General features: G+C 38.3%; 2 protein-coding genes across 2 annotated transcripts; one reads left to right on the top strand and one right to left on the bottom strand.

Moving 5' to 3' along the window:
• Positions 1-4,642: 4,642 nt before the first annotated feature.
• On the top strand, positions 4,643-13,693 carry IMP4 (Ribosomal RNA processing Brix domain protein). The gene is made up of 9 exons (XM_077380195.1): positions 4,643-4,981; positions 5,077-5,160; positions 5,754-5,863; positions 5,969-6,019; positions 7,921-8,064; positions 8,186-8,275; positions 11,778-11,884; positions 12,059-12,143; positions 13,428-13,693. Exons 1-9 carry the CDS (start codon positions 4,870-4,872, stop codon positions 13,524-13,526), a joined length of 882 nt encoding a protein of 293 aa, XP_077236310.1. The 5' UTR covers positions 4,643-4,869; the 3' UTR covers positions 13,527-13,693.
• A 7,127-nt stretch (positions 13,694-20,820) lies between these two features.
• LOC143877888 (transferring glycosyl group transferase) lies at positions 20,821-27,696 on the bottom strand. Its single transcript, XM_077380194.1, has 3 exons — positions 26,875-27,696; positions 22,375-22,538; positions 20,821-22,110 (listed from the first exon to the last, which is right to left on the bottom strand). Exons 1-3 carry the CDS (start codon positions 27,521-27,523, stop codon positions 21,019-21,021), a joined length of 1,905 nt encoding a protein of 634 aa, XP_077236309.1. The 5' UTR covers positions 27,524-27,696; the 3' UTR covers positions 20,821-21,018.
• Positions 27,697-28,000: the final 304 nt, after the last annotated feature.

Raw genomic sequence — 28,000 nt, 5'->3', positions numbered from 1 at the left:
GTGTTGTGTAATTACTCCTTTCTATTTCTTTCACTTACAAATTTGAAGGCAGCTTACAATAGTTGTTTCTGTTATCGTCATAGTATTTGTTCATCCCAGATTGCCAATAAGAAGGGAGTGATGGAAGAGACTTTGTTTTAATAGTGCAACTCTATGGTAGAAAAAGATAGCAGAAACCAAACTATTTGAAACCTGATATGCCTGTCAATGCCAAGCCAATACATAAGAGAGCTGGAAAGAGGCCGGCAATATGTATTTTGTCATGCTTTTCTGAACTGCTGAGATCTACCTGGGTTCTCTTGACACCTATCTTTGTAAGCACAATGACACTTTAGACCTGTGGTGCCTGGGCACTCAATTTTGATAATGGGACGAACTCCACTTGCTTTAAAAAAAAATGCTATTACAATTCACAAAAAAAAAAAAAAAAAATCAACAAATCAGAGAAGTGTTGATCATGGAACAAACTCACCTTGTTCTCTTGGTCATTATTGAACCCAGAAATAAGGCTCTGTTTGTTTTGGATTTTGAGTGGGTCCAAATCTGATTATTGTTCTTAAATTTATGTTTTACAGGGTACTAGTCACCGGGCTCGCCAATGATTAACAGAAACCAAACAGTTTGAGAATGATAGTGATCTTCAGTGAAGGGATAAGGTTAATTGCGCAAGGCTTAAGGAGGAAAACAAACCTTCCCAACTAACAGTGGTACCATTATTATAGAGGAATTGATCTCCTGGAATGCTTATGTTCAACTGACATCCTGCCCAATATGGTGGGATAGTTTCTTGAGCTGTCAAGCTTGACTAGTGATCATTGGAAAAGTTAAAGTTTGATTGGGAAAACTTGAAGTTAGGATATTGGAGAATTGGGGCAGTACTTTGGAGTTTTGAGGGAGTGATGAAGACGCGGTTGGAGGACTGTGCATCGATCGGCGGTCCTCACTGTAGCGGATGAATTAGTAGATTTTCTCTTTTGCTTTTAACTGGTCTAGGAGTATGCTCCTGGCCATCCTTAATTGATTCTATGTATTGCAAGTCGGGATCGCTGGTCCCCAATGTAATTTCCATAGTATCAATAAAATTGTCAATTTAAAATATAAAAAAATTTGGAGAAAACCAAACAGTTTGAAGTGCTGGTGGCATCATTACTATTGAAGTTGGGATTACCTGCTTATGGTCAAGGGTGATTGATGATTTCTACAGAAAGCTAGTTTAGCTTCGAAAAGGCCGAAGGTGAGATATTGGAGGAAACCAAATTGTCAAACATTTGCTGTAGCACTGCTATTGACAGTTTAGTTTCCTCCAATTCTCACATTCAACCACACCCCACCTCCGACTAGTGATCCTTGAAAGAGCAATTTTAGTTGGGAAAGGCTGAAGGTGAGATATTGGAGGAAACCAAACTGTCAAAACATTTGTTGTATCATTGCTATTGCTATTGACAGTTTAGTTACCTCCAATTCTCACATTCAACCACACCCCACCTCTGACTAGTGATCCTTGAAAGAGCAATTTTAGTTGGGAAAAGGCTGAAGGTGACATTGGACCAAGCTAAACTGTCAAAACATTTGTTGTATCACTGCTATTGCTATTGACAGTTTAGTTTCCTCCAATTCTCACGTTAAGCCCCACCTCTGACTAGTAAAGCAGAGAGCAACTGAGAAAGGCGGAAGGTGAGATATTGGAGGAAACCAAACTGCCAAAAATGTTGGTGGTAGTGATGCAAGTACTAGACAGTTTGGTCTCCTCCAATTCTCACATTCAGCCCACACCCATCCATCGTGATTCCTAAAACGCTAGTGAAGTTGAGATTAGCAAGTGTTAGCACTCTCCTAATTTCCCTACTAGAAATTAGTAGAGCTGGCATGTAACCTCACCATTGCCATGGATTGATTGAAAGAAAACCTTGGAAGGCCTACTATTTATAACTGTATCGGGCATTCAGATTTCAAGATGTCCATTGAATCACACGGATGGGATGGCAGTGCTTTCTCAAACAACAACCAGAATATGGAAACAGATTCTTACAAACAAGAAAATGATGCCTGTTTTTATTTATAGCAATCAAATTTTTGGGCCAAAGAGTATAGTCTGATAGAAGGATTTTTGGAACAAATTGGCGATCCTATGTGGAGTCCGCATTCATAGAGGGTCCAGATGGCCTGTCCTTTTATCCATGTGTCAGGTGTGAACCACTCACGCCTTATTACGATCATTAATCATCCGTTTGGCACTCTGCAGGCAAATGGTGTGAGATTCTTCGTAAACATGTGAACAGTAGAAAAACATTTTCTTCCAAAACTGGATTTCGTTTGGAAAATAAAGACGTTGAATCAACCGAACGATTTGGTCAATTCCACAGCTTGTTTTTGCTAGCAGCACTCTACAAGTATTTTATTTGTTTTAGAGGGTGATATCATATTATTGTGGAGCTATTTCAAGGCTTTTGTAGAGCCCACTCCATACAGGATGCAACATGGTCAGCTCGGCTCCTTGGTGGGCCCCACCTTGAAGTAACTCTAGCCCTAAAATTGCACCTGTGATCGATGGTTAATCGCAAATATTGCAACCTAGACCCTGTTTGGATTTCAAGAAAAATATTTCTAATGGGGAAATATTTTTCTTTATACTATTTATAGGAAAATGATATCAAGTGGCAAGGAAAATGATATGACTATGGTTAATTTAGAGGGATGGTTAATGAAAATACAAGGAGTGGGGGTGGTGGGAAAAGGGGTCAAAATATCATTTTGCATATCTAAAGAAAAGATAGTTTTGCACTCCTTCCTAATAGGCACTTATTGAGCCCCACTTATGAATAGTTTATGTGGTCTGAATTGTTAATTCTTATGGCAGCCATAAGTTTGGCCAAATTTCACCGATAACGCCTTGATAGGACAATCCTAGGGCCTTGATCCATCATACCTCTTATATAGTTCTTCCATGAAAAGTTTAGTAGGTTTTAGCAGTCCTTTTTATTACAAATCATATGTTTGTTCGGGATAAACAAGACAATCTAGGTTGCAGCATGATGTACTACAAGATCTAAGATCTCGATTTCACATGCATGTCCACCGATGCGCCCCTTTGTTGAACTCAAAAAAATTCCCTTTCACCATTGATCTTAGAAATGACTATCTACTTAGTTGTTCTTAGAGTTAAAAAAAAAAAAAAAGTTATAAAACTAACAAGAAAATCACTTTTACACTATAAAAGACATCTATCGGGTCCTACTTGCACCACATTTACATGATCAAGTCTGTTGATCCGAAAGGCAATCATAAGGCGGCCAAATGCCATTGAGAACTTATTGCGCGCACCTGTAGGGAATAGTCTTGCCCTAAAAATTGGAGTGGGGACACCCTACGTCAACAATAACAACAAAAAATCATTGAGAACCACTTTATATGATGATCCTATGCACTTGATCCATCATGTCTAGATAAAGCCTGGTTTAGGGTTCTTCCATGAATAATTGGACTGTTGATTTTTATAGTCCTATAACTTATGCCTAGGATGTAGGTCCGGGAAGGGACCAAGACCAAAGCTACGACGATACAAAGCTAGGGGTGTCAACGGATCCACTTTGGATTGGATCCACCTATGTCTTAGTCACGATCCATTCAAATCCTTTATCGGTCGGATCGGATTCAGAGTGTTATTCGGAACTTACTTCTTGTGTCCCAATCACGATCCATTTCAAATTGGACAGTCCATCAGAGTGTCCTCATAGGTTCTACTTACAAAACATAAAAAAATCTCAATTTTTTTTATTTGAAATGAACTCCAAAACTTTCTTAATTCAGAAAAGAATTAGTCACTATATCTAATAACAACCAATGATTTTGATGAAGAATATGATTTTATTGTTGAAACGAACTCCAATGTTCGAGAGTGCGTGACTATAAAACTTTCTAGTAACTAATCATTGTTGAGGGTGAGTGGCAAGTTTACAGGAAGAAAAATCGATTGAGGAAATGAAGAGAAAAAGATGTTTGGAAAAGGGGGGAAGTGGAAAGTCGTAATCTAAGCAATATTTACTTCATTTTTTATGAAAATGCCCCTCCTTTAAGACATAATATAAGAAATATTTTGAGAGTATTTTAGTAAAAGGGCTTCAGATCGTGACTATCCATCGGATTTTTTGCCATGTCTTGATCGATCTTACCAAGAGGATCCAAAATATGTCCATGGATCCTTCTACTGTGCCTAGATCCTGTCTATTAAGGTTTGGATTCGGACTATCCATCGGACTGTCTAGGTCCATTGACACCCCTATACAAAGCCTTAACCAATAGAGCTATGGGCCCAACCCCTGTTCTACAAGATCTATGGTCTCGATCTCACGTGCATGCCCCCGTATGGTCCCTTGTACGAGCCAAAGATTGATACTCCTTCCTAAGGTCCTGTTCGTTTCAGATTATGGCAAGCCATGGACGTTTAGGATCAATCAAACGTGGGACCCACTATACAGTAGTAGAAGTGCTGCATTGCATTACCATGAGGTCGCGCCCTAATGAATAATGATATAAATGTGTGTGGGTCCCGTCCTTGTCATTCTCTAGGAACCAATGTGAATGAGAGGAATTCATTTCACGAATATCCCGCGGACTACGGAACCTGCCCCCGACTAAAACAACGAACGTCAAAACATCTTCTTTGCTCAGCTAGGGTTTCGGGTTGGAGGAAGAAACCTTCTTCTTTTCTTTCTTTTTTTTGTCTTTTTCGGGTGCAGAGAAGGGAACTAGGGTTTTTTATTCTTGTCGGAGGAAGAAGAAGGAGGATAAATAAGGTTTCTGTTTAGGCTAAAAGCGCAGAGGGAGGAAAAAAAAGGGAAAAGGAGAGAGAGAGATCCTGATAGTAACAACATGTTGAGAAGAAATATACGACTGAGGAGAGAGTACATATATAGGAAGAGTTTAGAAGGAAAAGAGCGTTTGCTCTACGAGAAGAAGCGAAAAATCAAAGAAGCTCTTGAAGGTAACAAATTTCAAATCTGTCTCTCTATGTATGTTTCCTGTTTATTTCCTTGTTCGTTAGTTCTCTCAATCGATTTTAATGTTCCAATTACACAGAAGGAAAGCCGATTCCCACCGAGCTCCGAAACGAAGAGGCGGCACTGCGTAAAGAAATCGATCTCGAGGATGAACAGACAGCAGGTCAGTCTGTCTCTTCCTTCTTTTATTCTCTGTTTCATGTCATTCAAAATGCATTGGTACCTTCTTGATTAATGAATAGATCTATCTGTAGAATATTGTAATACATTTCAGTCAAATTCAGCTCAAAGGGGTTTTGGATTGAGTCATATCTAAAAATTGCTTGGGATCCTCACCTTAAATGAGTCAAACGCAGCAACTTTGCCTTTACTGGATTGTGTTTCTAAGTTTCTGCACCATGGCTTTATTGCCATGAATATCACATTCTTTTCCCTTTTTCTATACATGCCTGCAATTTAAATTACTTATTTGCAAATGTTAGATTTGCTAATGCAGTAAGAGAGGAAAAAAAAGAACTTTGTTAGAGGAGTTGATTTTCTGTATTAGCTTTGAAATTTAGTCTCATGTGAGTTAAGAGCAGATAAACTTATTAAATGCGAAATAGCTTGTGTGGATTTAAGCCTTCTTACTCAATTAGTGAGAGCTGAAGGATGCTGGTTGAATCGCAGATTTGTATAATAATCTATTCACCATATTGAGACATTTGAATGTTCATCAAGCTGACATGCTGTTTCTGGTGTATTGCATGTATTTAGTGCCGAAGACTCACATTGATGATGAGTATGCCAATGCAACAGAAAGGGACCCAAAAATTTTGTTAACTACCTCTCGTGATCCGAGCGCCCCCCTTACTCAGTTTGTGAAGGTTTCTCTATCCCTGATCCCTACTTTTCTTCGTAAATCATTGATATTCTGGGCAGTGATTTTTTTTGGTTTTTAACTTCTGATTTTTTATTTTAATTTGTCTCAGGAGCTGAAAATTGTTTTTCCTAACGCACAAAGAATGAACCGCGGTGGTCAGGTTAGCGAATTCTATTTTCCCTGTACCTTTTTATGTTTTATTTATTTTTAATTGGTGTGATTATTTGTTGCCATCTTTATAACATTTTGTTTCTAAATCAGCTTCAGATTTTGACTTCTTACTTTGCTTTGTATAGATTTCATCACACACACACACACACACACACACATATAGGCTACTGATATTGGCACTACCATATTTTAATAATTGCACCAACTCATATTGTCTTTTGTTATTTAAACAGCTGTCAAAGGTTATTACAGCTCCCTAAAAGTTCTTAGAAGCTAATTAAAATAGAAAAGACAAGCTGAGTTTGTGCAATTATTAAAACATGGTAGTGCCAATATCAGTAGACTTGTTATCGACTTAATCTGGAACACTAAAAAGTGAAAGATGTCATGCAATGTATTTTGGATTCTACTTGCACAATGCAACTTTGGGGAATCTAGTATGAGAGAATTGACAAAAAACTGAACGTGGGGCAGTATTATTTGCCTGTTTCTTGGCTAAAGAGGGTGGTTCTTAGAGTTGTTGGCAGTAGGGTAGCATCTTGCCCCTACTGTAATTTCGTTCCTTTTCTAATAAATTCATTTATTGTCTCAAGAAAAAGTGCTTCCAATGCTATGGCCAACTCTATTCCTGGAGGACAGATGTCGTTAAGAGGGCATTGTCAATTAGACGACCTTTGCCCCATTTTTACTTATTCTTTTTGTAATGAAGTTTCTGTTTTTTGAAAAAAGAAAAGAGTTAATTCGGTTTGAAATCTGTCTCAAGAGACGATGCGGTAGCACTTGATACACACAAAATACATCAACTTCCCTCAAGTCTAAACAAACACTTGTGCAGAAAAGTTAATCTAGAGCTGGTTGTCCACACCTACAAATCAGGTGTCAGGAGCATAAAGAAACCTGCAGAAGAACTGACGAACTGCCTTTTTTTCTTTTTTCACGTCCAATACTCACTTTCTCAAATCATTAATAAAAAGTCCCCCTTTTATCAGTTTTAGCGCCACTTTTAAAGCCCAACTATTGTCGACCACTTTTCCTTAGAGTCACTGTCGCCATGGACGGAAAACAAAAATAACACTCTTATAGAACATAAAAGATAAGAGTCCCAAATACATATTCTTCCTTGAAAAATAACAGTAATAGGAAATTGCTAAAACTTAGAAACATAAGTTCCATCCCATTTTGTGTGACTTCTCACTTCTCTGACTTGTGTTGACAGCGGAACTTTCTGCCTCCATTATATCTTGATCAAAATATCCAAAATCTGGATCAAATCTGGTTCAAATCTGGTTCATGAACAGAAGCAGATTCAGCTTTCATATGTTTGTATGATCTTTGGATGCTTCAACCTCTGTATGTGTTGATCAACCTTTTCGTCAATTTGAATGTGAGGTGGAAAGTGTACTACACATGGGTACAATATGTATACTGTGCAGATTTTATACTTAACATTGAAGTATTCTGCTTTTGTGTGGCGCTGTATTGCTGCATCCAAGTTTCCTTTAGACAACTATCAGTCCCAAGAGTGTCATTCATTCCTTCTGTATTGTGGGAGAATCAAATTTTCTGTCCTACTTCTCTTTGTATACTTTTTGTGAAGATTTCTTTGCCTTATTCCATTTCTTTGTTTCAAAAGTAACTATTACAAAGTTCATCAAAGTTTGAACTGATTAGAAGCATAATGGAGCATTTGCATAGGGTGAAATATAACAGTCCATTTTTTTTTTTCAAGGTCTCATGCTTACCTGATATACATCCAAATTTGAAGGATTCCTTCTTGGAATTTATCTCATTTCCACTGACTATTTACGTAATTTCGATTGGATCTTGGGCTTTTACATTTGACTCTGTTATAGAATAAACTTCGAACTTTTATTCCTGACTCTTTTGCAGGTTGTCTCTGAAATTATTGAAACGTGCCGTGCACATGATTTCACAGATGTTATCTTTGTGCATGAGCATCGTGGTGAACCAGATGGTTTGACTGTATGCCATTTGCCATTTGGTCCGACAGCGTACTTTGGATTGCTCAATGTGGTATGCAGTTGAATTCTTTCTTATTTAATTTGGAGGTCATTTTCAACCGGTTTGATATAGCACAGACCCTTATCTATGTTTTTTTTTTGAAATGGTACCCTGATCTATGGTTAACCTACAGGTGACGAGACATGACATTAAAGATAAGAAGGCTATGGGAACAATGTCTGAAGCTTACCCCCATCTAATTATTCACAATCTTTCTAGTAAGGTACAAATGTGATTTCTATTCATAGCTCCGATGAAAAGGTCCAGTTCTTATCTTTCGCTGTCATTCGAGTGGTTATTGGGCACCACTGAAAGCTTGCTAGTTTCTGGGGAAAGCCTTATATAGCATCAAGTTTAAATTTTGGTGCGATGATGAAATTATTCTATGGGACTCCTTTTTTCACTAGGGCTTTTAAACAGCCAAAAATGTGAACAATACTTTTTTTTAATGACATTATAATAATAACTTAAAAGGGTAACAAGGCGACCAAGATGGTTCAAACAAACAAAAAAGAAAGCAAGCAAAAAAGGGAGAAAGCAATGCAACCCCTCTGCCAAGAAAGAAGGAAGTTGAAAGTCTAAAGCTCCATCCGGGCAGCCCTAGAATGGGCAAGATGATCGGCCTCAGAATCAGCCGATCGGTACATGTTCTGAAAGACAACTGAATGACCCTCCACTCTAAACTTGACTTCCTCAGTGCGATAAACCTCCCTTCTTTTTCCCTAAAATAAGTTTCTTTTCTTTTTTCTCCCCTCCGAATGACATCTTGCTAACTATGGTCCGAGGTCTTTCCCTTTACAACTGAATTGTGTCTGTATGTGTATGTCTGTGTGTCAGGGGGTGGTTGGGGGGGGTATAACACCATTATTCTTATTGGATTTAAATGTAGGACCCTAGGCAGGATCTCGGTTCACTTTTTCCCTTTGAAGATTGCATGGTAATGGAGGGTTCTTTGAAATCACTTGACCTATGAAATATTGTCTTATTTTCTAATTTGTGTCATCATCTTGCATGAGTTGGTCATCTCAACTTCTGCATATTATCCCTAGTTCTTGTCCCAGTCCTTGTTAGGAAGTTGACCTAATAACAACTTAGAAATGTTTGGAAGTTTTTGGTAGAGTTAGGGCTGCTGTTTGGGTCGATTTTTTTTGATTGAGCGTTTACCTAGAAATGTGCTGTAGTTCACGTTAAATACAATTCTTCTTTTTCAGAAAAACACAACCCAACCCAACCCAAGTTGCATCCCTAGTCAATGCGTTAAATTTTGGTTTCGGTTTCAGTTCTGATCATTAGCGAAACCGATATTTTTCAGTTTCGGTACAAAATTTCATCCAAAATCTTGTAAAATGACGTAAACATTTCGGTTCGAAATCACGATCGAAATCTTGGTAAGATTCTTAGAAATATCTTAAAGAAATCTTGTTGTTCTTCTCTTTTTTGTGACTGGAGTTAATTTTTGTCAGGGTTTTAGACAAATTCTAGTGTTTTTCCGAATCCAAGTAGATTTCTTTATGTAGCAGCCGAAATTTAATACCATTTCCCTAGCTAGATGCTTAGGTAGCCATATATTTGCCAAAGTTTCCCTTCTTCTATGGAACTGGTTGTAGAAGGCAGATACTGTTAGTTTAAGATTTCTAATAGAAATGTATCACAATCTTTATACTCTTGATCTGCACAACCTTAGTTCTCAGCAACACAACTTCACCTTGCACAATTAACTAGAACTATCGTGCATGAGAAAATTGGAACGGTGAGTATTTTGTCAGGCATTTCTACAGCTAGTTGAACCAGTCTTGGGTCTGCCGAGTCAAATCAGTAACTTGAAAACACCAGCAAAAGTATGAAAAACTTGTTCGACTTATGCAATTTGACCATTGACAAGACATCTCAAACTTGTCTAGACTCTAGACCATTGGATGAGTCCATGTCCAATCAGTCTTAAATATTTCTTGGAATGGATCTACATCCCTTGTCAGAATCTGGTATGGGCAAAGCTAGGGTCAATTCTCACTTTCATCATTCTGTAAAATGCTCGCCAATGTAGTGCTTTGTAACTTTGTATAGCATCTTTCAGGAGAAATTGACATATCCTTGATTGCTAGGTGACCATGTTGGTCATCACTTCCATCATGGAAAATTCAGTATGTTTCAAATTTCATCTGTCAGTCAATATGTTTCAACTTTCATAAATAAGTGATTCGTTTTTTCTCCCATGAACTATATGTGCCAATGGATCGTTCGGTCCAGCTTCAATTTTCACTTTTCAGGTGTCAGTCAATGGAGTTTCAATTTTGATGTCAGTCAATGGAGGAGACGGTGGAGTACCACCTCCATTTCCACTTTGCTAGCTAGGCATGAGACTTATTTTTATCCTTGTTTACACGGTGTAGATTCTGATTGCAATGGCTGGGGATGCCTTTAATAGCTGGGTCTTAGCTTGTTAGATAGGAGCCAACTCTTTTGGAATTTGCTTTTCGTTGTGATTCTTTGAATTACGTAGGATTCTTTTTTTTAAATGATGGTTTGATTCTTTGAAGTACATAGGATTACAATACTAAAATCTTCAACATTAAGGAGGCAAGTTAATTATGGTCATGGAGGGGGTTATAAGAAATTTATTTATTGAGCTCTAGTTTGGATTTCAGAAGATCATTGTTGCCTTTAAAGTCGATGATCCAATGAGTGATGAGCACATTTTGCCAAGAAAGGGTAATTACCCTTGTACTAGTTAGAGATGGAAGAGTTCACTATCAGTATCAAGGGCATCCACATTGAACACTGGGGACACTTCTTTAGGCAACATGGGACTGGCTGGTTCTGGGGATACCTTAGAGTTAAAGTTGGCTTAGAATAGCTATTAGATGTTAGAGATTCCGGAGTACATCTTCAACTTTAAAGGTTCCGAATTATTTTCTATTTGTTCTTTGGTCCTATTAATGGCTGAAGGAAAATCATTTAAAAATTAAAACCATTCGTCGGGCAAACAGGATTGGTCCATTTTCATGTAGACTTGTTGAATATTTAGGGAAGCCTTGAGATATTTAGGGAGTTTCCTTCATGTTGACATAAAGGCCAAAAGAGATAGCAGTTTTGCTTGCTAAGGATGGTGTCATGAACTCATGATACCTTATCGTTGTACTGAAAATTCCGTTCACATTCCGTCATGTTTTGATTTAGCTTATGCATCTTTCTTCCATTGCTAATAAAAATATCTGAAAATACTATAAAACATAATGAGAGATACATTCAAGGATATCTGCACTTGTTTTAATATTGACACTCATCTATTCTTCTCTTGGCTGTTAGAATTCCCAAAAAGCTATGCAGCTAACCTGAGAAGTTTACAGTGATGTGTGCTAATATTGAAACAGGGGGTGCTGATTCGTTCCCCATTTCTTTTCTCAAAGTTCATGGTGCACTTTCCATTCAATTGGAAAACCTGTGTATGGTTGTTGTCATTTGACTATTTTATGAGTGTTTTCTTATTTAACATAATGGGTTTTACTGAATATACTCCGATTGTTTTTTAGTTTATCATTCATTGAAAAAAAAGAAAAACTGAATTTGCTTCGATTGTCTGAATGTTATTCCTCAAGTATTCAGTGGGATTTATTATCTGTTTTATAGATGACTAACTGCTTAGAGTTTTTTCCATTAAGAAACTGATAGGTGATAACTTGTATACTAACTTATATAGTCACATTGGATGCTTTGATTTATGACAGCTCGGTGAAAGGACTGCAAACATTCTAAAGCATCTTTTTCCAGTACCCAAACCAGATTCAAAACGTATTATCACTTTGGCCAACCAATCTGATTACATCTCATTCAGGTTTAATTCTGACCGGAGGCATCAAATTGTGTTTTATTGACATGGATTCCAGTAATATGCTATTTTCAGCCATTTCATGTTGATTTTTACTTTTCCCAAACATTCTGTTAGAAGTCATTTTAGCATTATAACTCCAGCAGTGGCTCAGTATTTTATGCTGTTAAATATATGCAGGCATCATGTATATGAGAAACACGGGGGTCCTAAATCAATTGAACTGAAGGAGATTGGTCCCCGCTTCGAGTTGCGGCTTTATCAGGTGACCAGCTGACTGTTCAGTTAAATTATAATTAATTTTGTTCCCAAAATGGGAATGATGTTTCCACCTACTTTTCCAGCATTTCCAGCTCTTGTTTGACCTTTTTTTAAACATGGTTGCATTTCTACCTTTTGTTTGTTGTTTCCTGTAAATAGAGTCATTTTCAAGAAAAGACAAACAAAAGGGTGTTGAAATGCTGAGAAAGGTGATGGAAATATCATTTGCCAATGTTTATGCTCATTCTTTTAAAATATCCGATTAGGCCAGTACAACTCAACTCAACTCAACAAAGCCTTTGTCCCAAACTAGTTGAGGTCGGCTAAATGAATCCTTTAGAAAAATTTCATGAAGAAGGTGAAAGGAATCTACCCAGCTCTAATCCTCGCTCTAGTTGGGTTCGTCTACGTAGATCATTTTCTTCCATTCTATCCTATCCAAGATCATTTTCTTCCAATTAGGCTAGTAGTTTCTTTAAATTAAATGCCATCCTGCTGGTGGAACGGTCCCCTCATGAATTGGTGCAAGTGCCACAGCCCCCTCGCCTGGAGCTGATGTGGGATTTGGATCCCCTCGCCAAGTGCAAGTGCCACAGCCCGATTAGGCCAGTAGTTTCTTTAAATTAAGTGCCATCCTGCTGGTGGAACGGTCCCCTCATGAATTGGTGCAAGTGCCACAGCCCCCTCCCCTGGAGCTGATGCAGGCTTCCCTAGTCCTTGCAGGTCGCTGTGCCACACAAGTCCTCTTTGTCCTTCCCAAAAATTTGATAAAAAGCCATGGGAAGGCCATCTGGTTTGGGTGATTTGGCCCTCTTCCTGCTAATTTTTGCCCTTTTTTCCTCTTCATGTTAAATATTGCCTTTTTTTTTCCCTCCCCTCTTATTTGTTTTGATTTTACTTTACTATACATAGGACAAACTGGCATGGTTATCATGCCTAATTTAAGGGTATCTCTTCCCTTGGTGCTCTTATCTTTACCTATTTGACAAAATACCCTGCGACCACACGTCAGTAATTGTTTATTTTATCTCTTAGTCCTCAACTTTTAAAGTAAGGAGAGAATTAGAATCTGTCTGTGCATCAATGGACCGCTTGTATTGCATCTATGTTTACCTTGTTGGATAATGCCAACGAGTGGAAGCATCAAATTTTTATACCTACAATAAAATGACATATTCACATGCATTGATGGCTTAGCAATGACTTTTGGTAGTGTCTTAACTCTTTAAGTTCAAGGATATGTGGTGACTGACTGATCCTTTTTCCCGTTGTCTCTTTTGGGTGGCAGATCAAATTGGGGACTGTTGATAAAAATGAAGCCCAGAACGAGTGGGTCCTCCGACCTTACATGAACACCACGAAGAAACGGAAATTTCTTGGAGATTGACTCTTTACAACCATCTCAAGCTGTTGAATCTTATTCCTTTATTTATCATAATATTTGGATGTTTCTAATTCTGGGTCCATTTTGAAGTTTCTACTTCTCATTATTCCTTTTATTTTAAGGCTGATGGTAAACACTCTCCCTGTTTTAAGTTAGCCATGTTCGCACCCTGTTCTTGTTTTTATCATTTTATGGCTATTTTCGTTGGTCACAACTCATAAACCCACTAAAGGAGGTGGCCCTGGTAAATGAAGGCCGGTTTTATCATTTCAACATTATAACGGCGATCATGTTGCTTTCAAAACCGTGTATTTGATTTCTTTCAAATTTGGCCCCGTCTTGATTCGTTCCTGTTCTTTTGCTCTTACTAAGCTACCTTAAACATTTTTTCTTATTTTCTAGTTGGGATTTGCTGGGGACCATCTTAGAAGGCACTTTGCGGACGGCTGTTGCATGAAAGAGCAGCCACATATGCTCAGATTTTGTCTTATTTATTTAATTCATATGGGGTGGTTGCTCTCTCATGTAACAGCCGGTCCGCGAAATGCCTTGTTCAATGGTCCATAGCAAATCCCTCCGGCCCTACTTTCCTCAGTAGAGAGCAAATTTCTAAGGTTACCTTCTCTCAGGTAGTCAGTGTCTGGGGAGTGGATTTCTATGAAAAACTTCGCACATAGATGGCATTTGTCTCCTGAAAACGAGCAAAATAGTGTTGACGCAATCTTTCTTCTGTGTAAAAAGAATTTAAAGATGGCTACTGATATCCGCACATAACATGTGTGTGCTGGATAATCCAGTATTTTCCAAAAGAGTACTGTAAGGCCCACTCCATATGATTGGAGAGCCCTGTCTACTTGGCTGTTTTGCTTGGAATACCTCCAAGGAGTGGATTGTCCATTGGGGGCTTGCAAGGGCGCCCTTCAGTTTTTATAGATGATCCTAATGGAGTTTTTAGTAAGGCACTCCTCACTTTATTACAAAAGTAAGGTATGGCCCGCACCATAGGATGATCCAAACAGTCCATTAGATGGGCCACAGCCTAAATAGCTTGTGCCCCAAAATTCATTTCCATAGGTTGATCTTAACCCTCTGATTTATAGAGGGACTTAATATTAGATGGTTGATCCTATCCCTCTTTAGATCGGAGGGTTAGGATCAACCTATGGAAATGATTTTGAGGCACAACCTATTTAGGCTGTGGCCCAACTAATGGACGGTTCGGATCATCCTATGGTGCGGGCCATACCTTTCTTTTTAATAAAGTGAGGAGTGTGATCATCAAAATAAAGGAGTGCCGATAACGTTTCCCTTTTTTGTTACTAGTGAAAACCCACTACGTCAGTAAAGCACACGTTGACAATACGGAGTGGGTGTTTTAATAATTTCACTAGGGAAAACGTTGGAAGCCCTAATAGCTTTAGTCCCACATCGGAGAGAGCAACAGAATATACGCCTTTATAATCCTTCCAAACGTGACTTCCATGCGCCGAGCTCAGTTGCGTGGGCTTGTAACTCCATGCGGGGGGGGCTTTAAGGTAGTGGGATATTTGTTCTTGCCCTCAATAGCAGGTCCTCGTGCACAACGACACCGAGTCCTCAAGGCTGGTCTCAGTTAAACCTCCACCATTTTGATAAATACACACCCTACCTGCCTTTTTTCAAAAAAACCGTCTTTGGTTGTTGGAAATGAATTTCCTAGATAATTTGCATGCATATTTTTAAAATAAAACTGAGTGGAAGTAGCGTACTTGTAACTCCTAATGAAGAGTAGGAGATTTTTGGTAGCTTTCCCAAACCTTGTTCCCATCATCCTATGTTACTTGCTTCATCAGTTTAATGAACTGCAGCTTTTATTTGAATATGGATTTGCTTAACCATAAACGTCTACTCTCTCTCAATTAAAAAAAAAGTAGTCCTTCATAAGAGTGAGATTGTCACAGTACTATACTGAGAATAAGCTTCCAAATAGGCCCTCATTATAGCACCCCTTCATAACATGAGTGTTAAAGTTTATCCTCGACAACCAAATGTACATTTAGCTAGATGTTAGAATTTTTCAGGTTGGGATGATGATGATCTTTGCAACTTTGGAGATCCAACGTATAACTCTTACGCATGACCTTGCCTATAAGGATTCATGCCGTCCATCCAATGACCGAGTCTCAGAAACTGTAACCAGAGCAGAGCAGCTATTGAAATAGATGCGTGCAAAATGCCAATATGAACTAAATTCATTATCACGGGATGAGATATGAAACAAAAAAAAAAAGACAATTTTTTATGGATTGTACATTGAGCTAGATTAAGATTAGGGGTGGCCAGACCTGAAGAACCGAACCGGAACCGAACTGTTTAAAAATACTTTGGGTCCGGTTCGGTTCCACTGATGAAGAACCGAACTTTTGAATATATATATATATATATATATATAATATTTTTTATATTTCTATTATACATATACTTATTAATATAAATTACTTATAATATTAATAAGTAATAGTTAATACTATTCTTATAATAAGAAAGTAACTTATATTATAACTTTAATTAAAAGTTTTTATAAATTATAATTAGTAATTAGCCATTAGAACTGGAGAACTGGACCGGACCGGTTCGGTTCGGTCCTACTATGTACCATGGTTCAGTTCGGTTCTTACGGTTCATGGAACCGGGAACTGAGAACCGAAAAAAAAAGAAGTAACCAAGGACCGAGAACCGAACCGGTTGGCCAACCCTAAGCTAGATGTTAGAATTTTTCAGGTTGAGATGATCTTTGGGCCTTTGGAGATCCAACCTATAGATCCCTATCAGATAAACGGCAAGGGCCTTATGTATGACATTGCCTATAGGGATCCAAACTGTCCATCCATTGGATACCACCTCGAATGGGCCAACCAATCTAACGGCCCCAAAAACTTCATGCGGCATGAAAAAAAGATATTAAGAGCCCGCACCCAACAAGCAAAACTCCATTGCTCAAAAGGTCCAAATCTTTGCAGAGGAGCTAATCGAATTTTTGTGAGATGGCTTATGGCTAAACCCTGCTTCTGTATGAATCAACAGCACAAGTGTTGGTACCAACTATGTCAGAAATAGCAGAGTTAATTCTCAACTACAATTTAAATCTAACAACTCGAAGAAGAATTACTAGTCCATAAGCCTGCTGAGTAGTATATTGAAACACTGAACTGAAACACACACAAATACAAAAGTATTACAATATAAATCGCTACATCAAATCTCAGGTTTTTCAATAAACTCTACAGTTTTATCACCGATGCAATTGTATTGTATTTCATTGCCAACGGGAAACATCAAGGATATAGCATTCTTAGGCCCTGTTTGTTTCTCAAAATTAAATTAATTGCTTCCACAAAAATGGATTTTTCCCATCAAGTTTTTGACATTGGCCATCTTTTTTACCCCAAGATTGTGACACACAGCACCGTCTACTTGAGGCACGGGCCCGACCCCAAGCGCCAATTTTAATCTCTTGTTCCAATCAACATTTGAATGATCTAGCAGCAGTAAAATGATAGCCTTCATCGGTCTAAGCCTTGAATAAAGATATCAAGCAAGCCAAAAAAAGCCATCAACGATCAGTAACAATGCAAGAGTAGCAGATATTTCTCTTAACCAAGTGGGTCAGCAAATTCTTCAACCTGCTGACATGAAAAACTTTTTATAGTGCGCCCTTCAATTTAATGAAACAAGCACATAGGAAGGTACGGCGAAACAACTTTAAAGTATAATTGGTATGTTGGAAAACATACTCCAAGTTGAGTTTTTGAACGTATCTGTGGAAGTGCTCTTGACCGCTTTCATGATCACATCCAGAACCACCAAGGCCCTGTTCGTTTTGGATTTTGAGAATCGATTTCAAGTCCAAATCTGATTGGTGGACTCAAAATTGTATTTAATTTTTAGAGTCCAATAATCAGTTTTGGACTCAAAATCCAAAACGACCAGGGCATAAATGCTATTATGATACTAGAATATCTAAACAGGACCCTATTTTTTCAAAACCCAGAGACGCCCAGTGAATGAATCAGTCCTTTGTGGCAATACCTCAGATTTCAGGCACTTGAATTCACCGACGCCAGAGAAGGCTCTGCAAATCATACCATGCCATACCATGCCAATTTGCTTGTGACAAGTAGTTTCTTTCCTTTTTCATTTATGTTGAAAGAAAAACCATGGTAATAATAACTACCAACCATCGTTTGTAGCTTGTGTTTTGAAGCACGGTGACTGAGGTGAGGCGACGCTGTACCCTCGTCCTAATAACAACAAGAGCTCCCACAGAATTCTTCCCATTCTTCAAGCTCTGGAGCAACCACTGAGATTTGAACACCTGACCGCTTCCATGATGGACAAAGGAAAAAATATTTAAAGGTCAATCAAAAAACATTATTCATTAAGTGGTTGATGGCAACAAAATATGTCACACAATACATACAATATGTTACTGGGGACATCATTGGTGCACTTGAAGGATATTAAAGAAATAAGAAATTTGTATCTGTTAAAGTAAAGAAAGAAATACCTCTTGGAGAAGACCACCAAGTCGTGAAATATGAGGAAGAGAAGAAGAGAGAAGCTGGAAAGAAGGAAATAAAAGGAAAGGGGAGACTTTTGTGGTCTGTGACTGGATTCAAATCCATGACATTCCATAAAGTCCTCATATACTATGGATGAAAGAGAGGTTACAAGAATTCCATTACTATGATGGGCCTCTTCCCAATAATCACACCTGAATAACATAACACAACCAATGTGAAACTATGTAAAACTCAACATCTCTTAACAGTATCCACAATGTAGCACCATACATAGGCTCTAGACTGTTCATCTAGTGTGCCATGTATTAGACGATCCTAATGGGTCAGTGAGGATAATCTGATAGTGTATTTTTTCAGCTATTGCCTGCATTATGGTGGGACCCGCTATAAATGAAAGGTCTGGAGGTCATACACATGTCAGTTACATAGTGCTATACTGAGGGATTCTGTAAACCAACTTCTTTTTATAACCAGTATAATTAGAGATTATTGGGAGTAGAATAGAGCTTCAAAACTGATAAAACCAGATCAAGCACATGAGGAGGTTACTTTTTTTTTTGAATAATACATGAGGAGGTTACTTACAACATTGCAATTGCTAAAATGCTCTATTCAATGGGCCAAAAAAAAATGAGTATGTATGCAACATTTTGAGTAGTTTAAGTTATGATTTTCCATCGGAAGGCAAGTATTTTGAAATGGACAGCCCCGTTTTGACTTGGATTACTATTTCTGAATCAACGACTTGATCAGCTCACCTGAGTTAGAAACTTCCATGTGATCTGTAAGCAATTTATAATTTGTATTACCCAGATTATAATATGATACTGAATTTCATTGACAATTTACTAAGAGATCCAAAACAGGTTAAGATGCAATCTATGCAGTTCTAACTTCTAAGATTGTGATCTGAAGAACCCTGGAAGACCAAATCAGAACCATCAATTCTCTTGTTAATATATAAAAAATGCATTGAACGGAAGCATGGTACTTCAAGACATATTAAAGAAAAAGAAAAAAAACAAGATAAAATCATATCTACCTCAAAAGGCACGAGGGATGTTGGAATGACCTTGTATAAAAAAATTAAGAAAAAAAAAACAAAGGAATAAATAAGACCTTAGAAATCCATAGCTTGTATGCCAAATGATCTAATGAGTAAGATTAAACAAAGAGTAAAACATCCCCTGCAGTGGAACTCCACGAGAACAAACAAGCAAGATAACTAGCATTCTGTTACCAAGATGCATAGCAAAGGGTAGTCTGATCTTTTTTTTGAAACAATAATAAAGATCAAATTGTAACTGTTTCAGCTTTGTAATTCAGTAGGTCATAACAAAGATTGATATGAAAAGCATTACTGTCAGGGAAACGAGACAAAGTAATGGAGATCCAGATCTGATACAACAAATACATGTTACCAGACATAATCAAAGAGACCAAAGAAATAAAATATGCAGCATTTAATTTGTGATTTTTTCAAAGACAAATCCAGGCTGCTGATAGAAAATTACTTTTTTCACAAGAAAGAGACATGTAACCACATCCCAACTCAAAACACTAGAGTATTCAACTGCGACTATTTTTATTAATGGCAATTCAACTGCCACTATTAACCAGAGAAGCAGGATTCGTTCCTGGAGTTGGGGATTCGCGAATCCGAACTGTGATTCGATTCGAATCCCCGATTCTGGGGAACCCCAATTCCCAATTTTGGGAATCCCGATTCCCAATTTATGAAAACCCTGATTCCCACTTTATAGGAACCCCGATTCCTAGGCGATTCCCTGCGAATCCCCAGCGAATCCCAACTCCCCACGACTCTCAGCGATTCCCCCGCAAATCCCCGTCGACTTTCTGGCAAACCCACGATTCCCGCTTCCAACCATCCCCGGAGCCTTCGATTCCCGCCTTGGCAACCTTGCTATTAACATTAAAAAACTTATGTTCCTAGGGTTTCATCTGATTGGTGGTGGTGGTGGTGGTGCAACTATAATGGCATGGCCAAAGAGGAATTGAAGGCACTTGCAATATCTTTACACATGGCAATTGTCTGGGCCTATTTTCCCATGTAAGTCAGAGTGCTCATTATTTTCAGAAAGAAACATCTCAAAAGTTTATAAATTTGTGAGGGAAAGATGGAGATGCTAAAAGGGGTATCATACTCTCCAGAAAATGCTGCAGTTATAAGAATAATGAATGCCATGAGCAGATGTTCACATTTTAAGGTTGACATCAGACTAACTCTAGGAATCAGAAACTAGGATTTGCTAAAAGCAAAAGCTCAAATATGCGAAATTGATTGAAAAATAGAAAGATGAGATTGATACTCCAACTAGGCATGGATATACCAGAAACCTAAAACAAATTATCATCATATTAACCAAAGAAAATAAAAACATGAATTCCTCTGAAAATAAATGCCTTTCGCATCAGGAGAGAACCAATTCCAACAAACAATCCTCAAACAGATTTTGTCGAGATCGTGACAGATTTTAAGCCACGGTTAGAAGGAAGAAGAAGCTTTCAGACGAAGCAAAAGAATGGCAAGGGTTTTGATGCGCTTCAATAAAAAGCAAACCCTATAAAAGTAAAAAGTTTTCCCGGGAAAATAATAGATACAGGTTTACCCTGGGTTCATTTTTTTTTTATGTAAAACATTTACTTAAAAATATCTGAAAAGAAGGTTACCAATCAAACCTAAGAAAATTCCTTGTTCAAGGAAAAGATTTCAGTGTTACCAATCATGGCCAAATTTATGCTCCTAAACATTCATGAAAGAATCTCTCATGTGCAAATTTAACTTTTCCTAGAAGGCCAAGACATTGCCGACAGAATTTCTTCTTTGCTCTACTCCAATGAAAGTGGAACAATGAACTGAAAAATTAAAAATACAAAAATTCAAAGAAAATTTCCACAATTCCCATCAGATCCTATGTCCGGTGGCAAACAACAGCAGTACAAGAAGAGTCTCCATCTATTGCCCACATATCCACATCTTCAAGTCTTCTCTGAATTAAATCCAAACCCATAAAAGAAGACCAGAAAATCATCTTCTTCCCACCTTCGAGAGAAGTTCGATTAACACGATTTGTGTCTATTTTTATACCATAGATCATCTCATCAAGCCTCTTGATCCTCTGACCCTTTTTTTCCAAGCACTTAGCAGCAAAATACCCAAAGTGTCTATGATCACTAGCAAGGGTACCTCTATGCATCAAAGAATCTGTTGTAGATGCCAGCTTGTAAATAAAATCATCGACCCAAATCTTTGTAGACGTGGGTGAGCTCTTGATAAACAACAGTTCAATGTCTTTTGCAGCCATGAAATCATGGGAAATATCAGTCATATCAGGAAAAGTTTCACTAACTGGAAGGAGATTTCCATCGATCACCCAAGCATTGTATTCATACTCAAGACATTTTCTTATCACATAGGCCATAACTAAAATCTCCTTGATCAGTTCCTCATTAGACCCTTGAAACCCCATCAATTTATACCTTCTAATATCATTAATCATTTGTTCTGCGTAAATCACGTGATGTCCTCTCCTCTCAAGATCAGTCAGAAATTCAGAGTTGACACCAATCAGAATGTAGTTCTGAATATTTAGCCTCTCAAAATGGCAAAGCAAGTTCATGGTGATCGTCTGAGAAGTCCTGTATAAGCTCACAAGTATAACTGTTCTCCGCTTCTGCACAGAGTTAAGAAGAGATCCGAGTTCATCGAAACTCCTCACAGCTCTATCAGGAAGCACTTCTCTGAAGCAAAAATCATACCATTTTAAATGACTTAGTGGTTGCATCTTCCAAAGGTTAAAATCAAGGGAACTTTCATCTAGTAATTTTGAATCTGGACCAGCTGTTTTTCCATAGTTCACACCTGCATCCCTGTGAGAGACGCTGAGAGCCCTTTCACGTAAGAAGTTGGTATAAATGTTGAAATAGCCACGAGAATGAATGAATTTAATGAACCAAGGAGTCCATATTCTCTCACCCATTTTTTTGTACCATCCAGTCGTTACCTGCAAAAAGAATGGGAAAGAATGAAAAAGTATCTCCATAACTCTCTCTCTCTCTCTCTCTCTCTCTCTCTCTCTATATATATATATATATATATATATATATATATATATATACACATAACATATATATATATACACATAACATATATCTATATATATATACACATAACATATATCTATATATAGTTGGTCAAAATACATACCCACACACACACACTACATAGATAGAGAGGGAGGGAGTATTAAACATGGAAACTTGCATACCATGCCTTGAAGAATTGGTTTGATACTCTTGGCCTTATGTATGTCATACCAAAGCCGGAACTCTTTCCAAGGTTTAGGGAAGAGAAGCTGACCCCAGGTGCCAACCATCTGGTACAAGAACAAGCGAGTCTCACTGTCCAACTGCAGTTTGTTCCCACGTTTACCTGTTGCCAGTAGCCGATTCAAACCATTAGGTGTCATACTATAATACCAATTTACCAGTGAGGAACAATATATGGTGCTCCGCTGAATTATTCCATGTTTTGGTATGAACAGGCAAAAATACAGAGGGGAACACTCTTTCAATCACAGTTTTAAATTTCGGCGGAAATCCGAAATTTGGCAAAATCTGAAATACCAGGTTTTACTAAATTTCAACCGAAATTCCAAAATTTCGGAAATTTCAGCTGCTGAAATTTCGAAATTTCGACAAATTCAAAATTTTTTTATAAAAAAATATGATTTTTCCGAAATAAAATATGCCTTTTTTGGGGGGAACCTGATTTAAACCGAAATTTCGGGATTTTGCCCGAAATTTTGGTTCGGCCAAGGCCGAAACGTATGCCGAAACCGAAATTTAAAACCATGCTTTCAATGATCCAAACAATTCATCCTTCAGGCCCCACGAAGGATTCTTTATGCCCCCCAAATCTCCCCCATCAGATGGTCGTAACTTGTAACCCTCTGATCAATGGAGATCTTCTTGTTGAATGTAGACTGTGAGCTTTCATTTACAATAATCAACCTGCAGGCCGCCACTCATCAGGTCTGGATCCTCTGAAAGAGATTTTTGGGCATGGTCCATCGCAGTTGGTTCAAGCAGATGAACTGCTTCGACCATAGAAAGGTTGCTAACCACCTGTACTTTTTGCTGGCCCATATTATTATTTACGAAAGTACTTTTTGCTGGCCTCTAAAGATGCAGATGGACAAATGTGAGTGCATCTAGGTATGTTGGACTGCTTTGCCTTAAGGGAAGCTGACACTACTGCAGAGATGAAACAAGGAAGTGGAACCATAGATCCAGATAAACTATCTGCATATCAGAAGTTGGAAACGGTTCTCAGAAATGCATCACGTTCAGTTGGTTGAGTTGAGTTGATAGAGACATCAAATGGTTTGAACCAAAAGGGCATTGAATGAGAAAATGACCAAAGGACCTGTAGAAAATCGCCGGGCTTAATATGATCCGATCACACAAAAGAACATGAAAATAGCAAGCACACAAAGATAACATGACGATTTACGTGGTTTAACGTAAAAGCATACGTCCACGGGGTGAGAAACGATATTCCACGATGAGAGAAATAAAAAGAATTACATGGAGAAAAAAAAATCTAAATCTCACATCCCCTTACAACTGTAACCCTTTCTTCTATCTCACCAGGAATGCCCTCTCTCGTGAGAACCGATATTCCACAATAAGAGAAAATACAAAGAATTACATGGGAAAAAAATCTAAATCTCACATACCCTTACAACCCTTTCTTCTATCTTACCAGGAATGCCCTCTCTCTAGACCTCTGTTTCTCTCACTCACCGTAAGAGAAAAAATTCCCCCCCCCCCCATTCACTCTCTCTCACCAGTAGTGTTGTGTGTTGTTCATCTCAAATTCACAATTTATGAAGATACCTTATACACTTTATACACTAAGGTTGTTCTAAAACCCTCACTATAACACCTAAATCCGTTTTCTACTCAACTAGGAAACAAAAATGAAAGACTTCCAACAACCGTTTGCTAACCCCTAATGGCTGAAACACGACAAAAAGCTAACAATTTCCAACTCTGTTGTCACCCGCTCTCCACCAGCACCACCAATGTATACCTAATCTTAGACAAAAAAGAAGAATGAGCCAAACATATTGGCCACCATGCACCCAAACCTTTACCGTATAGGTTGGTCCCTACTCTCCAAACCCCCCTATAACATCCCGTGTTTGTACCCAACAATTGTGTCCCATTAAATATCCTTTTCCTCCCCAAATTTGATGCCAGCTTAACTCTTCTTGAGACCACTATCCCTTCCACCTTAGGACTAAGATCTTCTGGATACGGCAGCAAGGGATACATGATTTGTTTAACAACTAAGTTAAAAGAACATACATGCCAACATGTAAATGATCAAGAAGTTAAAGCCCAACAGTAAGAAGCACAGCAAGCCATACAAATTTCAGGGTTCGAAAGGGGCAATAAGTTGCCAATCAATAATGGCTCTCTTATTTCTTTCACCGTTAACAAAGTCTACAGAGGCTTTGTTCGGTGAGACAACAGACTCATGGATCCATACCACATATAGTTCAGAAATTGAAATTGTCATAATATAGGGGCAAGGTTAAGGTCATGCCAATGAAAGCAAAATTTGTCCAAGACAAACGGTGCGTAAGTAAGTGGTTTCTTTCCGAGCTTCACCATCCGGTTCCCTTTCTAGGCTTGCCACTCTTTTAATAAAAATTTCCACCATTTAAAAAAAAAAAAAAAAATCATTAAAAAAAAAGTGATCTCAATCAGAACGAGCAAGCAAGGGCAGCGGAATTCACTGTGCTTCTCTACCTATGAAAACATGAAAATCAAACCATTATTGAAAGAATACAGAGATTTAGTTCAAAAAGAAATACACGATAAACCGCACTGATATTCGACAGCAGGTCAATATCGTATGACTATGAGGGATGAGTTTTTTGAATGAAGCCACATATGTAGAAGAATACTCGGTTGGCCCAACAACATACTAAGGCCCTGTTCATTTTGGATTTTGAGAAGAGATTTAGAGTTCAGAAGTGATTATTGGACTCAACATCATACACAATTTTGAGCCTGATATTCAGTTTGGATTCAAAATTGGTTCTCAAAATGAAATCGGACAGGGGCTAAGTAGTTGAGACTTGAGAAAGAGTTTAATTTGAGAAAGGAATACTGAGACCTGAGAACATGGATCTAGATATTTTTTTCAATGACAGGAATCATTTAATATGGGTCTAAAAGGGCCTTGAATTGAAATGGTTTTCAAGACAGGAGATAGTTTTATGAGTGGCTTGTTATGCCATTTAGACTCTTTGATGCGTTAATCACTCCAACAGTGTGATGATCAAGTAATCCAACCATTCATAGGAAAATTAGTACTAGGGTAATTTTGCTGATATTTCTTGTACCGTAATACTTTGGACTTTGGAGGACCACTTGGTGCATCTCCCTTCAATTATTGCACATTATGCAGAAAGAAACACCCTATATCAACTAAAAGATATTCACATTTATGACAAACAACTTGGGACTAGTTGGTTTCATGGCGCCATCTAAAGGTGAGAAAATGGCTCAAGAAAAGATCAAAACCATAGGTGAGTAAATGAAACCCAAGACAATTAGTGAGATACATACCTTTCACTACTTAGCTACTTTTATTGGCACTTTATTCATATTTCTTAGTTATTTTCAGAATCATCGCTATGGAATGTGGGTATCTTTACATTTCAAGAAGCTGTAAATGCTGGGTAATCACTTCACATATAAGCCTAAGAACCTTGAGATCCTCAAAGGTTGATATGATTAATTTGAACATCAAAATCATCAACCATCGTATGCTAAGCAAGATGGAAACAATCTCAACATTACTGATTTAAGTAAGCTCCGATGACTTTTTATTGCTCTCCAATTGGAAAGAAATTCCAAGCTCCAAATAATCTTTCCACAAACAAAACACCATCTCAATATTACTGATTTAAGTAAGCTCCAATGACTTTTTATTGCTCTTCAATTGGAAAGTAATTCCAAGCTCCAAATAATCTTCCCACAGCCAAAACACCAGATTGAAAGGGGTTCCCCTTATTAATTAGTCTTGCATTCATGCCTTCCAAACTTTACAATTCAACTCTATCCCTCACAAACATTTAACCATATCCCACACATTTAATCATACTCATAAACCCAAACACCAGTCAAATATGATTCCCTCCGAATCAAAAAATGGAAAATTTTCATAAACTATTCTACAAACACACAGAATCAGAACACGTTTAAACATTAATTGCTATAATGTCAAGATTCCCAGCAACTTCAAAAAAGTCTTAACTCCAAATATCTAAAATCACTTCCATGATTGATAAAATAGAATATATAAATATATAAGAAATCATCCAATGTAGAGTTTGTTGTAATGCAATATGTGGGCAACTCACTGACTCAGAACATCCATCTAGTGGAGCCCAACTTGGATTGCACATGGGCAAACATCCATTCAGACCAAACCATCATAACCAATCAAGAACCTGCAAATGGATGTTCAACAGCCAAAACACATTGATTTGATGGTTTAACCATCCAACACAAAGTGCTTTTTGGGCCATGGGCAACGTATGGCTGGGTCCACCAAAAAGATGCTCCGGATCAGCAAAAGGTTGCGTCCCCTTATTCCTCTGAGCATATAAATTTGACAGATAGTAGCCTCATTCTTGAAATTCATAAATAAAAACGACAATAAAATCCAAAGCCAGAAATCTTACCGGCAACAAACCTCGGCCGCTGCAATGACGCCCCATAGACAGAAGGATGGAAATTCGAAGGCGTATAATAATAATTCGAGATCAAACCCTTGAGAAACTTATAATAAAGTGGTGAAACCTCCACATCATCCTCCACAACGAACGCAAACTCATCATCCGAGCTCGGCCACCACGCTTCCAACCACTGAGCCTGCAACCCTACATTCCCGGTCCGATAATGCACGAATTTCTCCCCAAATCTCCACAAGAATCCATCTACAAAATCCAAAATCCGATGAGATTCCTTAAGCTTCTCGTCCAAAATCGCCGACTCATTTGTTAGATCGAGTTCCTTGAAGTGATCCACAAAGATGTGGAGATTCACGCGATCATCTCCATAGTCGGCATTGGAGAGCGATTGGAGGCATCGAGAGATGGAATCGAAGCGATCGAATGCGAGGAGTTTGATGGTGAGGGTGAAATTAGAGGGGATGGGGTTGGAATTTAGAGATCGAGTGAAAGTGGGGACGAGATTATGGGTTTTTGGGGTTCCGCTAGGGTTGAAGGAGTTTGGGGCGAAGAGATGGAGAGAGGAGTCGTAGTAATAGTAGAGGAGGAGAGCGGTGGATGAGAGGAGAAGGAGAGGGAGGTAGCTTCTCTTTGGAGACATCTAGGGTTAGGGTTTGAGGGAGGAGGGTTAGGGAGGGATTCTCATGTTTGTGCCCTTTGCGGAGAGTAGAAATTCCGGCGAGAGGGATTTGGAGTTGCAGACATGAAATGAGAGTACGAAGCAAGTGGAAAGTGGGAAGTGCACGACTGGCCCGACTGGCCCTTTTGCCCTTTTCTTTCTTCATTGCTAACCGTCAATTGTCTTCCCTATATGACTATATCGGATTGAAAGGAAAAATATTTCTTGAGGAAAAAATTTTCTTTGGAAAATATTTTCATTTCCACATTTTTTTAAACTGATATGATTAGTTGATCACACGGCTGTGTTGGATTCAACAATGCGTCCCTCTACCCCACCATGGTACAACAATGCGGAAGTCCTACGACCGGTCCCCCACACCACCCAAGTGTAAATTCCTGGCTCCGCCCTGTACAAGCTGCTGCTCAATCTATTAGTCATTAACTCCATGTGTATTAT

Source organism: Tasmannia lanceolata, unplaced genomic scaffold, assembly GCF_043159265.1.
Source record: "Tasmannia lanceolata isolate RefF3 unplaced genomic scaffold, GAP_Taslan_0.1 ptg000005l, whole genome shotgun sequence".
Taxonomy (NCBI): domain Eukaryota; kingdom Viridiplantae; phylum Streptophyta; class Magnoliopsida; order Canellales; family Winteraceae; genus Tasmannia; species Tasmannia lanceolata.
This window is presented reverse-complemented; position numbering and strand designations above follow the sequence as displayed.

What these genes read in the sequence shown, in the direction of transcription:
- IMP4 (XM_077380195.1), top strand. Translation starts at nt 4,870, where the DNA reads ATGTTGAGAAGAAATATACGACTGAGGAGAGAGTACATATATAGGAAG. An exon ending in TTCACAATCTTTCTAGTAAG is followed by an intron (nt 8,276 to 11,777) that starts GTACAAATGTGA and finishes GATTTATGACAG; the next exon opens with CTCGGTGAAAGGACTGCAAA. An exon ending in TCTGATTACATCTCATTCAG is followed by an intron (nt 11,885 to 12,058) that starts GTTTAATTCTGA and finishes AAATATATGCAG; the next exon opens with GCATCATGTATATGAGAAAC.
- LOC143877888 (XM_077380194.1), bottom strand. Translation starts at nt 27,523, where the DNA reads ATGTCTCCAAAGAGAAGCTACCTCCCTCTCCTTCTCCTCTCATCCACC. An exon ending in GCGGCCGAGGTTTGTTGCCG is followed by an intron (nt 22,539 to 26,874) that starts GTAAGATTTCTG and finishes TACTGGCAACAG; the next exon opens with GTAAACGTGGGAACAAACTG. An exon ending in AACCAATTCTTCAAGGCATG is followed by an intron (nt 22,111 to 22,374) that starts GTATGCAAGTTT and finishes TTCTTTTTGCAG; the next exon opens with GTAACGACTGGATGGTACAA.